This window comes from Neopelma chrysocephalum, unplaced genomic scaffold (genome assembly GCF_003984885.1).
Source record: "Neopelma chrysocephalum unplaced genomic scaffold, ASM398488v2 Primary Assembly neopelma1_60, whole genome shotgun sequence".
Taxonomy (NCBI): Eukaryota; Metazoa; Chordata; class Aves; order Passeriformes; family Pipridae; genus Neopelma; species Neopelma chrysocephalum.
In genome coordinates, this window is record NW_020897715.1 from 14,865,988 (window position 1) to 14,880,805 (window position 14,818).

At 41.4% G+C, this 14,818-nt stretch overlaps 1 protein-coding gene and 1 long non-coding RNA gene across 5 annotated transcripts in view; one reads left to right on the plus strand and one right to left on the minus strand.

The window, feature by feature from the left end:
• Positions 1-20: 20 nt before the first annotated feature.
• On the minus strand, positions 21-2,886 carry LOC113966473. The gene is made up of 2 exons (XR_003533838.1): positions 203-2,886; positions 21-128 (listed from the first exon to the last, which is right to left on the minus strand). It is a non-coding gene; the product is annotated as an uncharacterized LOC113966473 (long non-coding RNA).
• Positions 2,887-4,371: 1,485 nt separating this feature from the next.
• MAATS1 (MYCBP associated and testis expressed 1) overlaps positions 4,372-14,818 on the plus strand; it is a 32,052-nt gene continuing 21,605 nt past the window's right edge. For 2 of the 4 annotated variants that reach the window (XM_027681234.1, XM_027681235.1), the window contains exons 1-7: positions 7,353-7,480; positions 10,339-10,422; positions 11,672-11,740; positions 12,670-12,851; positions 13,551-13,728; positions 14,075-14,232; positions 14,472-14,654. In XM_027681234.1, coding sequence (XP_027537035.1) covers positions 7,353-7,480; positions 10,339-10,422; positions 11,672-11,740; positions 12,670-12,851; positions 13,551-13,728; positions 14,075-14,232; positions 14,472-14,654 — 982 coding nt within the window. Of the gene's footprint in view, positions 4,471-4,549; positions 4,671-5,127; positions 5,201-7,328; positions 7,481-10,338; positions 10,423-11,671; positions 11,741-12,669; positions 12,852-13,550; positions 13,729-14,074; positions 14,233-14,471; positions 14,655-14,818 lie in introns of those variants that run through there. The other 2 variants (XM_027681232.1, XM_027681233.1) reach the window with 2 other exon arrangements.

Below are 14,818 nucleotides of genomic sequence, written 5' to 3' on the forward strand. Positions count from 1 at the left end.
TCACTCTCCTACACCATCTCCTGGTGGGCTGGAAGGAAGGCTCCCTTCTTCTGGATTAAAAATCTAGCAACCACGTTGACTGCATCCTTTTGCTGCTGCTGCTTTCCTGCTTCTTTTGAACCACATACCTGGAAAAAAGTGTTTATTATTCACAGTTAGTAAATCATGTGCAGATCGGAAGGGAATGGAAATTAGCGATTACCTTGGATGGGTCCAACCGCCGAATTCATTTTATATCCTTTCACATTTAAATACAAGAGCTGAACTGGAGGCGCCCAGGCTAGAGCCTGGGATGGACAGGACCATACATGGAGGAATTGTGACATCTTGTGGCAAAAATGGGAAATGACACACTAACGGTTACTAATTTTAAACAGATTACTTTGGGGATTTCCTGCCGTCAAAGCCTCAACAGTGCTTTTAACGCTATAACCTTGTTGCCTGTAACTTAGATTTTTTTTTTTTTAATAACTAGAAAAATGCCACCACGAAGCATCACATGCACCCAGCACCACAACAGTGCTGTCATTTGATACCTGCTAACAGCAGATGAGGACGATCTATGTAATGAAGCTTAAAGCCAGATGGATGACATCTTGCCAGGGTCTCACAAATCCTCATGGACTGCAGGGTAAAATTTACATACAAGAAACCCAGTTCCCTCCCAGGTTTTAGAGGACAGAAGGAAAACAGAGTAGAGAGACTCATCATCTGTTTAGCTCAAGTTCTTTGCCATATCCTCTGTAATCCTGTCTTTCCACACCGTTCCCCACATTTTCAGCTCCTCACCTAGGTCTCCCATTTTCTTGTCCAGACCACTTCAGTTCTGCTCTATTGGCTGCTCACCCTGTCTCTCCCTCCACCCACTGCACACTGGTTCTCTACCACCCCACCCTCCTACTAATTTTTCTTTGCTCAGCCAGCCAGGTTTCTCCTCTGAAATTACGCTTTCATGTCCAATCCATATTTTCTTTGTCCAGCTACTATTTGCTCTCGACTAGTGCCTAATCCTACCTTCCTTGCCTCAATTTTCTACTTCCCTTTGTCTGATTTTACAGTTCAAACACATCAGCAAGTCATCACAGCATAACTAGTCTGTCAACAGAGTAGCAGTAATTCATCTTGCAGCAAATTACACCATCTTATCTGAAGGTTAATGTGAGGTAAAATGCACTTGGCTCAGCCTCTGTCACAGGCAGCTATAGTGCACTTTTCTGCAGTTTTGCAACATGCTATGCACAGGCAAAGTTAATCCAGCAGTAACTCACAAGGGTGTGGACAGTTTTACTCATACATCTGAGCACCTGGTGTCCCCTAGAGCCAAGTGGCTATTAAAAAAAAATCAGCTAGACAGCACCTCAGCTCACCTACACAGACTTGTTCTGGAAAAGTAATTAATGAAAAAGTAAAAAAAAAAAAACAAACACAAAACCAACCCAACTCTACGGCCCATAAGTTTGAGGAGAAAGCCCATCAGTCAAGTTCTTTTGTAGGAAACAGGAATCTTTTTTGATTGCTTACAGTTTAGTTGCCTTCAGCTCACTTTCACCAGAGCAACAGGATATGTCCCTGACACAGACAGATTAACTTGCCAGATAAGCTTTGAGCCCCTTTTCCAACGTGCTGGTCAGGGACTACGTTGCCAAAGTTTAATGCCTGGGATCAAACATTCTCACAGTCTTTTGTGTTTTGTGGTCGTTTCCTTTGGACATGGCTGATCTACATTAAAAATAAATAAATAAATAAATAATGATTCAGACCAAACCTCACCACTTTGCCATGGCAGTGTATTCCACAGCACACACCAGTGTGCCAGGGGCCCTGGCCAGGTTTGACACAGCTTCAGGTCCACAGGAATATGAAGATTTCAGGCAAAGAACATTTGACATAGTAACAATCAACACAACTTTCAACACTTGTAAGGCTGTCCACTCTCCACACCTGTAGTTCACAGAGATTTCTTGGAAATACTAGTTAAAAATTAGCCAATATTTTACATGCACACACACTAAGCAAGTTCCATGAACCTGAACCTTGAGCTTTTTGGCTCAGCCAGCCACATATACCTGTCACCTCCTGGTGAGTACTAGTCTTCAGGCAGCTATGCAGTGACCTGAAAACTTTTATATTCTGACAGATTAGTTTTCAGGCACATCAGTCTCCTGAATTGGTTCGCTACATAGTCTTTCAGCTGCCAACACTGACAGATCAGAAGCAGCGGGGCCAGGCAGCTGACAGTGAACAAGGAAAAAGGGAGCAAGATCTTACGTTTAACCCAATTTAATGCAGTTAAATAGTAGGAATGCAGCTTTTTAGTTTTCCACAACTCCAGAGAGCACTTATCTGTTAGGCTACCCCCTGGCATTTTGTAGTACTCTCAAGAACGCATTTAATTGTTCCATTGTTCCTTCTCAACTTGGTTTCCATCTGGTTCCTTTCCCCATCAGAAAAAAAAAAGAAGTCCAGGCCACCTGTATCCAGTCATCTCTGAAAACCTTAAAGTGGAAAAATGTGAGAGGGTGGAGCCAACAAAGAATAATTTTTTGGCCAAAGTACAGTTTACACACCTCATTACCTCAAGGCAGATGTTCAGAATGGAAAAATTTCAGCACGGAGTCATGGAGTTTTAATGAAATGAGATACAAGAAACGAAAATTGAACTTGATCATGAGAAATGGTGGGCAACTATTAAAAGGTGACTTTTGCTGCCTGTGTCAATAATTACAATAAGGTGTCACACTGTAAAGCTCTTTAGTAAAATGAGGGCCTTTACAACCTGCTGGATATCTTCAGGGCATGGATCAATGCATCGCAGGATGTCGCATCCTACATATGTCTGTCAGAAAGCCTCAAGTTGCAACAGCATTTCTTAGTTCAGACCCACACAACTTAAGAAAGTTATTGCTTCCAGAAAGTGATGGGCCTTTAAGAAAGTAAACTAGCATTCAAAGTTGAATTGTCTTCAAGTAAATTCCCAGAGCCAAGGAATTTGGAACCACAGTCCTAACATTGCTCTCCTGTGATGAGATACTGAGGGGCCAAAATTCTATGTCAGATATGGCAAGCTGTGAATAACCCTTTGATATACAGTTTTATACATAACTAACATAGGGGACTTGCTTCAAGATTATAGGCAGAGGACAGGACCCATTTACAGTTTCACTGCTTTTTATGCCCTATTCCAAGGCAGCATTCTCCTGCAAATCTCGTTACGTTCACAAAAGCATTAGCCCTTTTTGTTTTTAACATGCAGCATGAAGAAGCTTCCAACTTTGTTTCTCATAGAAGGGAATGGCCTCCTCCTTATGAAAACAACAGTGTTTTGCAAAAGGCGACGTTTATTTGTAATGCTTTGTGCAGGCCTCTCCAGATGCTTTACAGATGCAAAAATACATGCAGCCCCTCTGGGCAGTAAATACCAAGCCTATTTTCACCAAATCACAGAATCAATTAGGTTATAAAAGACGTTGGAGGTCATTGAGTCCAACCCATGACCGGACACCACCACCTCAACTAGACCAGGGCACTGAGTGCTATGTCCAGTCTTTTCTTTTACACCTCCAGGGACGGCAACTCCACCACGTCCCTGGGCAGTCCATTCCAATGTTTAATTACCCTTTCTGTGAAGAAATTCCTCCTAATATCCAACCCAAACCTCCCCTGGTGCATCTTAAGACTATGTCCTCTCATCCTGACGCTAGTTGCCTGGGAGAAGAAACCGACTCCCACTTGGCTACAACCTCCTTCCAGGTAGTGGACAGTGCTAAGGTCTCCCCTGAGCCTCCTTTTCCCCAGGCTAAACAACTTCAGCTCCCTCAGCCGATTTGTGCTCCAGACCCTTCACCAGCTTCGTTGCCCTTCTCTGGACTGGCTTTCACCACTTTATGGCTGCAGAAATCCTAAGTGATTACAAGCAAAGCCAGGAATAAGAATACCCAGGCTTGAATCCCGTCCCTAACTATAACTGCTAAACCAGATTTCTTAAGCACTAAGCGAGAGTCCAGGGAGACGGGGGACCATCACATAAAACAACTTCAGCAGCAGCTGTTAAAAGCTAAGATATGTATGTCCTTCCTTTCCCCGCCCCCCTCGAACGCGCCCTATCCTCCTGAATATGCAGCCCAATCCCCGCGCCAGCGCCGCTCCCCCGGCGGCGGCACAAGATGGAGGCGGGAGGGCTCAGCGGGAAGAAGGAACGGCAGCCCACGGCACGGGGAGCTGGAGGGGCAGGGAGCGAGGGAGGGAGCGGGAGCAGCAGCGCGGAGGGGGAAAGCCCCGAGGGGCGAGGCCACCCTCTCAGAGAGTCACCACCACGGCCCACGGGGACCGGGAGCGGCCCTCCCGCAGTAACGTCCCGCAGGGGCGGGACATTCCCGGCCCCGCCTGCCGGCCGTGGCCATGGGAACGGCAGCCGTGCGAGCCCCGTTCCGCGGGGACGGGCTCCCGGCCGGACCTCCGGCTGCCGCCACGGTACCGGGAGCGGCGCGGCCACGCCCGACACCCTCCGCGGGAGCGGGGCAGCGTCAGGCGGGGCCGGGGCTGGGCGGCGCGGGCCGGGAAGCGGTTGTGCTGCCCGGCGGACCTCCCGCCTCTGCCCGGGCCTCCCATGCCGGAGAGGCCGAGGGGCTGTCGCTGAGTTCGGCAGGGAGGGCAGGGCTGGGGCCGGGCGGGTGGGTGCCACTCCGGGAGCGGGAAGGGGGTAGGGCTGGCGGCAGTAGTAGCGAAGTTACCGGGAGAGGCTTGGGGCGATCTTGGAGCAAAGCCAACTTTGTGTCCCGGAGGGGAACATCATATAGAGTATGGTACTTCCATTGATTACCATTGCACCTTTTAATGCTTCATGTCTTCACGTTTTCGATTTAGGTTGGCAGGGCTTCCAAAGACGGTAGATTTTTCTAGTAGATTTTTCACGTGCGTGTTCCACTGAACACTAGTACTTCAGCTCTGAGCCTCATTTGTGTGAGGGTGGAATTTTTTTTGATATAGAGATATGTATGTCAGTTTTTTCTTTCCTGGTTTGTTTTATACTCTCCTATGGACAGACTTCGAAAGAGGGAAGCATAGCCTGACGATTTGTGCTGATTCTTCAAATATATAACTACTTCCATTTGTTCACTTACCTTTCAGACCCTCTGTACATACTGTCAAGTGAGAAGGACCATTCAAAGTCAATGTCCACACTCAACTTGGTGATAAAGTGGTAGGTGTTGGCCAAAGACAGCTCACATGTGCACCTTGTATTTTTCTGTGTATGCACAGTTTCTGGATAGAAACTCTGTCTCAGTCCTGAGCTGCTCCCTTAATACAGCAAAACACAAAGCAAAGGAAGCAGTTTTAAATAAAACAAGACAACAGAGGGAGTAACCATGATTGCTGGCCTAGGGTGACTCAGTAACAGGAGCCTAGAAATACCCAGTTTCACGTTCTGAGTAATTGCCTAAATTGTGTGTCAGTAGTTTTAATAGACTGTCTCCAAATGCTCTTAAGTATAGCTTGTATATATTATTTAGATCTAATAAAATAGCTGGACAATTGTTGGGCTGTTGTCCAAGCAGAGCTGTTAAAATGTGTTATTTCACATGGTGCCTCCTCACTTACCTGGGGATATATTTACACTACAGATCAACATTGCATACTTGAACTAAAATGAAATAGGTAGCAACAGCTAAGCAGCCTATAAAGACTGCAAATCCATCCTGATTCTTCATATTGGGTTAGCACAGTTTAACTTCCTAGCTAAGCCCTTATCTAGATAGCCCATGCTTAGCTCCCTACTTCAGTTGCTCCTCTGCTATCAGTATTGCCCCCTAGCTGGTTTAAAGCCAGCCAGGGCATGTCTGTGGGAGTTGCAGTTGCACCTTTAGACAGCAATGATTGACATCTGGACAGGCTGCATATAGGTAGAGTGCCAAAGGAAAACAGGCTTGGTACAACTGCACAATGAACTGGATTTCGAACAAAGAGTCCTCCTGAAGCTATGCTTTTGACTGGGGCTGCAAGGGCAGATATTCTGAACTCAGACTCCATTGCTGTACAGCAAGGAGAAAATCCCTGAACGGCTTTCCAACACTGGAGTCAAGGAATGTGTTTTTGAAGAATGTTTTTGGATGTCTCTTACTCCATTATCTCAGACTCTTTCTTATATGTGCGTGAAGAAACCCACGTATTTGTCTGCCTCTCTGTGGAGAGACATGCACATGAAGCTGGGAACACTACCTGTCTTCTGAGACCCTTGCTACAGTATGGCTGTGATAACAGTTCAGGCCAGACAAAGTAAGCAGGCATACTGTCACTGAAGTTGTCATCTCATAGGTGTAATGGTGTGGATGGGTATGGTGGTAGACTCCAGCTTGTATAAATCATGTTTTAAAATGAATCAGCAAGTGCACAATTTGCAATTCAAAACACCTCAACCTTAATCTATAGCTTCACAAAATGGGATGGGCAGAGATTGTAATAGGATTTGATGGGGTATTCCAAATTCTCGAAAGTTGGACACCCTTTGAAGAGAAATGAAACAAAATGCAATCTCATGCAGAACAAGCAGCTACTCATGGTAGGGTGCCTATATCTTCATCAACTAATACTGTCTTAGACTCCGGTGAGTTGGTGCACTTGAAGAGTCACCACTACCCTATATGCATCTGAGTTAGCTCCTACTGAAATCAAAGGGGCGATTCATGATTCAGTTCTGATTTCAGTCTTTACAGAAGCTCAAGCCAATATAGCTACATCACTTACGCTTGAGTCACGATTGCAAAGATTTATTGGCAGCCGTAAATTTAGTGATTTAAGGCATATCTACCCAGGGAAATTAGTGCTTAAATGGAAGGGTGTAGATTTTTTAATGTGATCATTTTTTGTGTGCTAGCTCCCATTGAGATATTTTTAACAAATGCTAAAATTGTTACAGCATAAAATAATGTAACTTTACTCTGTAAGTGGAATATGTTACTTAATTTCTGGAGCACTAGAAATAGAAGGGAGTTACATGGGGTAATGTGCTACAAGTTCACATTGCTGCACATTCACAGTTACTGCACACTAACTTCTTTATGTAACAAAGCGTTAGACCCTTCGATTTTAAGTATAAGTTTAGCACTGGAAAACAGCCGGAAGACAAATCTGTGCATCTGCTGCTAGTCTGGTATGCTCCACATCTTGAGAAGTACCATCTAACCAGCTGACATCATTAGCATACGTATGCCGCCTTCTTTTCCCATCCCAAATGTCCTGTAAATCACAGAAGGATGAAATTCTGATCTCTTTAGTGCTGTTTGAAATAGCTAAATTACTGCCTCTCTTCTTTGTGTCCACACAAACACTAGGTAAAAGCACCTATATTGAGAAGTATGGCTACTGGATTGATTCATTTCCCAGCCTGCAGTTTGTGCCTGAAGGGCAAAGATCCAGTGCCTGCATTTATTGCTCGAAGATGGAGGGCTCAGCAGGGCCTGGAGGCTCTTCAGCAGCTTGCTGTGTAAGTGTTCTATGGTTGGATAATTTAAAATGAACATACAAACAAAACCAACAAAAGCCCATGCACACTGAAGTGGAGATGACTGCAATTTGCTCCTACTTATATTTCCCTCGAAATTAAGAGATTGCAGCTGTTGTGTAGTATGGTTACCCATCTGTTTCCTACAGGGTGGATGTTGCACATTCCTTCATCCCTGTGTTATCTACTTTGCAGTGGTTGCTGTGAAAGAAGAGAGAGTTATTTCTATCTCTTATAGATCAGATGAGTTATGAAGATTTCAGTGACTCATGTGTGTTACTTCAGTGGGAGCTGTTTCATTTTAGTCCCGTGCAATTGCAGCTGGTTAGGTTGTTTTTGCTGTTCATTCAAGAGTCTTTGGGGCCCGAACCAGGGCACCACATGCTGGGTGCAGGGGTTTCTTAGTTGAACTTTTTCCTGGCATCACCATTTAGGCTTCTGATTCAGCAAATATTTAAAAAAATATTTATATGTTTTACTGCACCATATGATTTTTTTAAGTCCTCATATAGCTGTATTAAAGACTGCAGGCATCAGCCTAGGTAGTTGTTTTCAAAGGTTTTTTCTGCTTTAACAAACTAACTTTAAACCATGGGCTTTTCAGATGATACATGCTCTGGGGTCGCTGGTAACTGAGTTCTACCACATGCCAGATGGTAATCAGAGATGTTTAAGAGTGATACAGTGGATTTCATACCTGGTTTTGTTCAGTTTCAAAAGCATATTCTTCTCATTTCCATAATTAAAAAAGTATTTTTAGAGTATTTTTTCCTTACTGCTATTTTCAGTATTTCAAACTGTCCCCGGCACATGGAAACCTCAGTGGCTTCTTATATTTTGCCTGTTATTCTGTAACAACTTATTTGGCATCTGTGCTACTTTCAAATTGATTTACATTTCAACAACATGTATTTGCAAAATGTCTTGCAATTAACAAAAAAATGAGAAATACATCCCCTCTGTTTCAACCTGCACTGATTGACAGCACTGCTGATACAGAAGACAGAATATTTCCCAGCTGTCTTCTCAGTAGTTGCATTGCCTCTGCAAGGTTACCAGGAATAAATGCTCATTTATTTCAGCCAAGTCAGCAAGAATAAGTCAAGGACATACAAGAGGCAGGATCTGTGGAATAAAAGGGGCTATTTCCCTGGGTTCCCATTGTGCCTGTACTATACCATAATAGGATGAACAGCTTATGCTAATAAAGTTAGATCATAAGAATAAGTGCCCACCTGTGCTGAATGAAACACAAATCCATCTGGATGGAGCAACAGTCTGATATTTAAAGAGTCAGCTAGTGAAACTAGCCATCAGCTCAATTAACTCATTTGAATTACAAACGCAACTTCACAATAATAGTTTGATTAGCGCTGAGCAAGTATGTCAGGTTACCACACTGCATCTCAAAATACTCCCCTCTCTTTTGTTATGTGATATGACTGAAAGCCCTGGGAAGAGATGACTTTAAAATTACGTTGGCAGTAAATTGTGTGTCACAGGAGGTTAATGAAGTCTCTCTCTCTAGGCTTTCCTGTAGCAGATAACCATACTGTGGCTCCCCAAATTCCACAGCACAGTTTGCAGGACTTAGATGAGGTATTTGAAAAGCAAGCAATGCAATGTCTCATCTCAGCATGCAATCCTCTGTTTTGATCTCAGCTGTCAAGCAATGTTATGTATTGTCAATTGCATCTCTGTAAATATACCTTTGTATGTAAACTTAGGCATCAGCAACCAACTCCAGCATCCACAATCCCATACATCTAAAGGTCAGAAGTCTTACAAGTTGCCAAAAATGGTCTTAGGAAAAACCCAGCCTTCAGAATTGCCAATGGCCTGGATTGGAAGGGACCTTAAAGATCGTCTAATCCCCCTGCCATGGACAGGGACACCTTTTACTAGACCAGGTTGCTCAGAGCTCCATCCAACCTGGCCTTAAACACTTCCAGGGATGGGGTATCCACAACTTCTCTGGGAAGAACTTCTGGGTTTTGTCTTTAACCACCTTGCAGGTTAAGAAGAATATGCAGTGGTTGTGAAATCAAATAGCAATCTTCATGTATAGCTTTCAAATTACTCAATTCTTCCCATTGTCTCACTGACTGCCTTAATGAGGTCTTCCTCATGGTCTTCCAAAGCCTTAAAGAAAACTCTTTAAGATGTTATAGTGAAAAAATTAAGCAGTCTGCCTATTTGAAATTCAAAATGGTGAAAAAAAATGAAGAAAGAGGATTCTTGCAAAAGATATGGTTGTTCCAGCATAGGTTTTGAAACATTCACATTGTCATTCCTAATTTTTCTCCTTTATTGGAGAATTCAAATTGAAAGTGCTGATTCTAAAATTTTCAACATTTGCTCAAAATCCATTTAACTGCTTTTCAAAGGTGGAAAGTGGTAGTCCTCTCCTTTGCTCATTCTACTCCTTTACACATATTTTCTGTTACGGGAAGTATTTCACTCTTAAGGAAATGAGCTTGCTCCCTCCATTCCCAATAAAAGTAGTTTTACTTTACAAAGTCAAACGTGTACAAGTGGCCAATCCCTTCCATAACAAGGGCATAAAAAAGTTTTAATAAAAGCAGCAAATAACTATTTCTTGACAATACATAGTGGGCAATATACATAAAGTGTCAAACTGTTTTGTTACATAGGTAAGTATGAAAAAAAGCAAAATATAATTGCTTATATAAATGTGTGGATTTTGTGAAATAGTGTGATGCATGTTGGATTGTGCAACCAGAGGAAAGAGAGGGAATTTAAAAAAAGGGCATAAAGAAAAAAGGTCAGAAATACTCTGAATATACTTCTTAAATTATATCCTGTATTTTGGCTTTCAGAGCTCAGTCTTCTCTTCAGATACCTCAGATTGTGTATGAAGATCCTGAAGTTGATGGAAGGAATCGCTACAAATATTTTGTACAGTAAGGAATGAACTGGTTTAAAACAGTTCAGAAGTTGGCTTCTGTGCAGTTTAAAGAGCACCTAAGTAAAAGCCAGAGCCTTTAATATTTTTTCTGTATTTTCTGTCAGTTCTTTGATCACTGATATGGAAAATTTAAATAGTAACCAAATCTTAAATCACAAGATCTTTTTTAAATTCACACTATGCCAAAATTTACCATATAGGCAGATATACCAGACATTCTGTATTTAATAATTATTTGTAGAAAGATTTGGGCTGTAGATCCTCCTGTGCAAAGGAAGATACTTACGAAGCCATTGTGGTTCTCCAGACCCTTAGAAAGTTGTTTTCTTAAGAAGGAACCTTTTAACTCCTAGTTTCTGCCAGGAGCAGAAAGGCAGCAATGGGTGATTAACTTTTCATCAGTGTCCTCTACTGCAGGACTGTTCCTTCCAGAATGACACTGCAGGTCAGGAATGGACTCAAGATCTGAACAAACAGCTAGCATATAAACATTCTTGACTTAGTCATATACACTTTGAATTACATTCACTATTTTAGTCAGCACCTATTGGCCACTATGTCCACTTTAAATATAAAAAATTGCCAAGTTTAATAAATTGAAGTCCTTTATGGCTCCTTTAACAACAATTAAAAAAAGAACTATGTTATCTTCTGCAATTTGAAATTAAGCTTTGAAGTCTCCAAAAGGCATCGATAGTGAACTGCAATATGCAAACTATAAGAATGCCTGTGAAGGAATTATCAATATTTAGTTGAGCCCCATCACTTTCAAAATACCTCATAAAATATTGCAAAAAAGGAAACGATCAAATTAGATAAGTCCAAAACAGTTTATCTTATCAGCTAATTGTAGGAATTCATTTCAGCGTTTCAAGCAGTTATTAAAAAATCCCAAACTGCCCTCTCAAAAGCTCAAAGTGAAAAAAGTAAACTAATTAGTGAAACATGAACAAAATATTGTGAGCACACTCAAAACTAATTTTAATTATTATCTTGTTTTGCAGTTCTACTTTCTGCTTTGACATAACAGTAACACTTAATCCTACTAGTGAATCTTACTCTTAATCCTACTCTGTTATTCCTTAGCTATGAAAGAATTACTTAATATTCAGGTACAATTCTTAAACATGCAACTACAGAACCTGTAAAATCAGTTTAACTCCACTGGAATTCGTGGGCTGCACTTTTTCTAAACCATAATGATCTTTTACACTCATCTCTTATGTTCACTCTGTTTTTTTCAGCTATCTCAGCCATTTTGATAAGCCACTTCCAGTAAATGTTCCCTTAGATGTTGCCTATGAAATGACAAAGTAAGTAGTGACTTCTGGACATTACTGTTGTAATGGATCACATCTCACCAGAAAAAGATTAGGCAACTACTTAGCTGGTGACCAGTATTTTTCATAATGAACCAAGGGGAAAAACTTGTTAAGAGGTGAGAGTCTGTTCACCATTAAGAATTATTGAGGAAACAGGTGATGGACTGTTTCAGAATTTGCTTGTAGTATATAAAGAGTGCTTTGTGAGTAAAGGACATGTGCCTCAAGTGTTTTATGCTTATGAGGCCGAAGCTAAGTGTCTCTGAATCTTAGAAGAGATACGGTTGCAAAGATTCTCTAGTACAGCAATATCGTTGGAAAATCTGGTATTTTATTACAATCTGTGTGATAGATACAGTACTGTTCGGTGTGTAGAGCATCCATGAAGTAGTCTAATGTGGGTATCAAATTTTGAGGTCACATAAGAAAATTCGGTTCCTAGTAGAGTCAATGGAAATTGCACATGCTTATATCAGAATTAAATTTTATTCTGGAATTGTTGGAAAGAAAAACATGTAAGATAGATTGAAGTAGTCCTTCATGTTACAGTCAACCATTAGTTACTTTTTGTGTCAATTAAAGGCAATGCTTTAGAACGGATACATAGGAAAGATTTATATGTAATAATTGTGAGCACTGAAACCAGAAGATTTCTGGATTGTTTACCTAGGGAGGGTGTTTCAGAGGACATGGTGAAGCCTCAGTCTGCTTTTGCTAAACATAATGGAGTTAACATCAATGGGAGCAATGTTAAGATAAAGCAAAACACATTTGGATATCCTCCCTTTGGCTGACTGTTGTGTTTCTGGTTTGGTTTTTCTTTGTTTTGTTTTGTGTTGGGGTTTTTTGGGTTGGTTTGTTTGTTTGCTTGTTTTTTAATTAATGTAACCAATGTTCTTCCTTCTTGCATCTCTTTTTAGGACAGAGCCATATGTTCATTCAGCTACAAAAGACAGCCATGTCTTTGGCCCCATGTTCCGAACTTTGGGTACACAAACAGATTACAGGGATGGTGAAGCCCAGACGGATCCCTATTCTCCTGAATATATAGTTCGCAGTGGCTCAGTCCCCGAACTTCTGACTCTTGCTACGCTCACTTGGGGTGAGTTGTGAAATTAAGATAGATAATAATTATCATGTCACCTCTTTAGGAGGAGGTTCTTCTCTTTTCAGTGTCAGGTTTCAAGTCTATTGCCAGTTTTGGCAGTCCTTTGTTGTGTTCCTTTGAGGCAATTATTTTATCTGTTTCTAAAATAGGTATGATATTTTCTTACTTAATGGCGCTGTTCTGGGGCATTCCATGAACAGTTTTGAGAACACTCAGTGTAAAAAGGTCATGTTTTACAAATACAAACTAGGAGCAGTTTTTCCATTTACCTACTGTTCTTCAGCTGCTCTGAGTTGAATATCAGTAAAAAAAACCCCTAAAACAGTATAAGGACTGCTGCCCCAGAATATACCTGTGATTCTCAGCTCCCAGTGTCTCACCTGCAATGATGATGGACACTGGACATGCCAAAGAAAGTGTCTTCCTAGGGAAGATTTTCTTCCTTTGCAGCCTGCAGTAGAGGAATGAAGTGCTAGTGTTGATGTCAACTGAACTATGGCAACTGTAGGCCCTACCATTTCTCATACTGTAGAATTTTACCAGCCTTAGAAGTATTTACTTCTGGCTTTTGACAGTTCTTCTTGTGTTTAACGCAAGGGCTTGTGCCCGTCCAGCCCTATAATACTTTTTGATGGTGGCTACTTGTGGGATTTGCCAGTCTCCTAAAGAGCTAATGATTTTTGTCCTTGCAAGGCCGGGGGCTACCAGCAGGACTAGAAGAGATGGAGATAATTGACCGCGCCCGGGAAAAACGTGCATGGGAAGCATCTCTTCCACCCATGGACAGTCCCTCAAACACTGCGAAGAGGTTGAAAATGATGGAGGAAATGGAAAGGAAGGAGTGGGCCTTTAGAGAACAGGAAATAGAAAAGTAGGAGTCCAATTATACTCTTTTATTTCTTTTAATTATTGGCTGAATAGAGAAGGGGCAAGAAGGTTTAGGGGATTGGCTGAAGTGTACAACAAGCCTTATATTTCTGTGAAAATCCCCTGATTTTGGGAAGGGATATTTTTGTTAAATTTAATCTAAGGGACTGCTACTACATTACATTTCACCAGTGCTTAACTCACTTTTTAAAATGAAAGACTGAATATGAGATGTGCACTATGAACTATTTGTGAAGTAGTCCGTTGGTGTGTAGGATTTGATGATGACAGTGTTACACAGAACACTTCAGAGTACAGTAGATAATACCTGACCTTTTCTTTCCTTGCAGGTTGCAGAAGGTTCGACTGGAAGTCTTAAAGAGGATGCTGCGGAGGCGAGAGGAAAATCAGAATAAGGTGGATGCCAAGCGCTTGTGTGACCACTGGCAAAATCGCCAGAGGGCTAGAGAAGAGAAAATAAAAAAGATTCGGCATGACTGTGCATTGAGTAAGTTTGAAAGACAGAGAGAGAAGGGTATGAGACTTAGTTTTCAGAAATTTCTATTTTCACGAGGTTGTAGTCTGTTCAAAATGAAACAGATTGCATCCACAATATTGATATGCATGGCCAGCATTTGGTCTGTCACGTCTTTATATTATCTAGCAAAAGCTCTCATGAATTTCCAAAGATAGGGCTTTTATAGAACTATTTGTATGAACCTTCTCACATTACTATTTCCTTTTCAGTGCTCAGGAAACTGATAGCTAACAGGAAGAATATGATGGGAAAGCTGGATAGACGAGATATCATCAAAGAATATACTGACTTTTCATCAGAAATGTACGCACCTTTGTCTAGAATTGGGTTTTTCCCAGACAACAATTCTGACATCTATGTGGTGAAAAACTTCTATCTTAACACCTTTGCAGGTAAGGCATTTTGGAATACTTAATTGTGTGAGATATTTACTTGAGATATTAACAAAACTCAAATGTCTCTCCCCAACACTCCATTACTTAATCACTGATTGTATTATAATCTTTGAATGTATTATAATCTTTGTTTGTATTATAATCTTTGTTTGTATTATAAT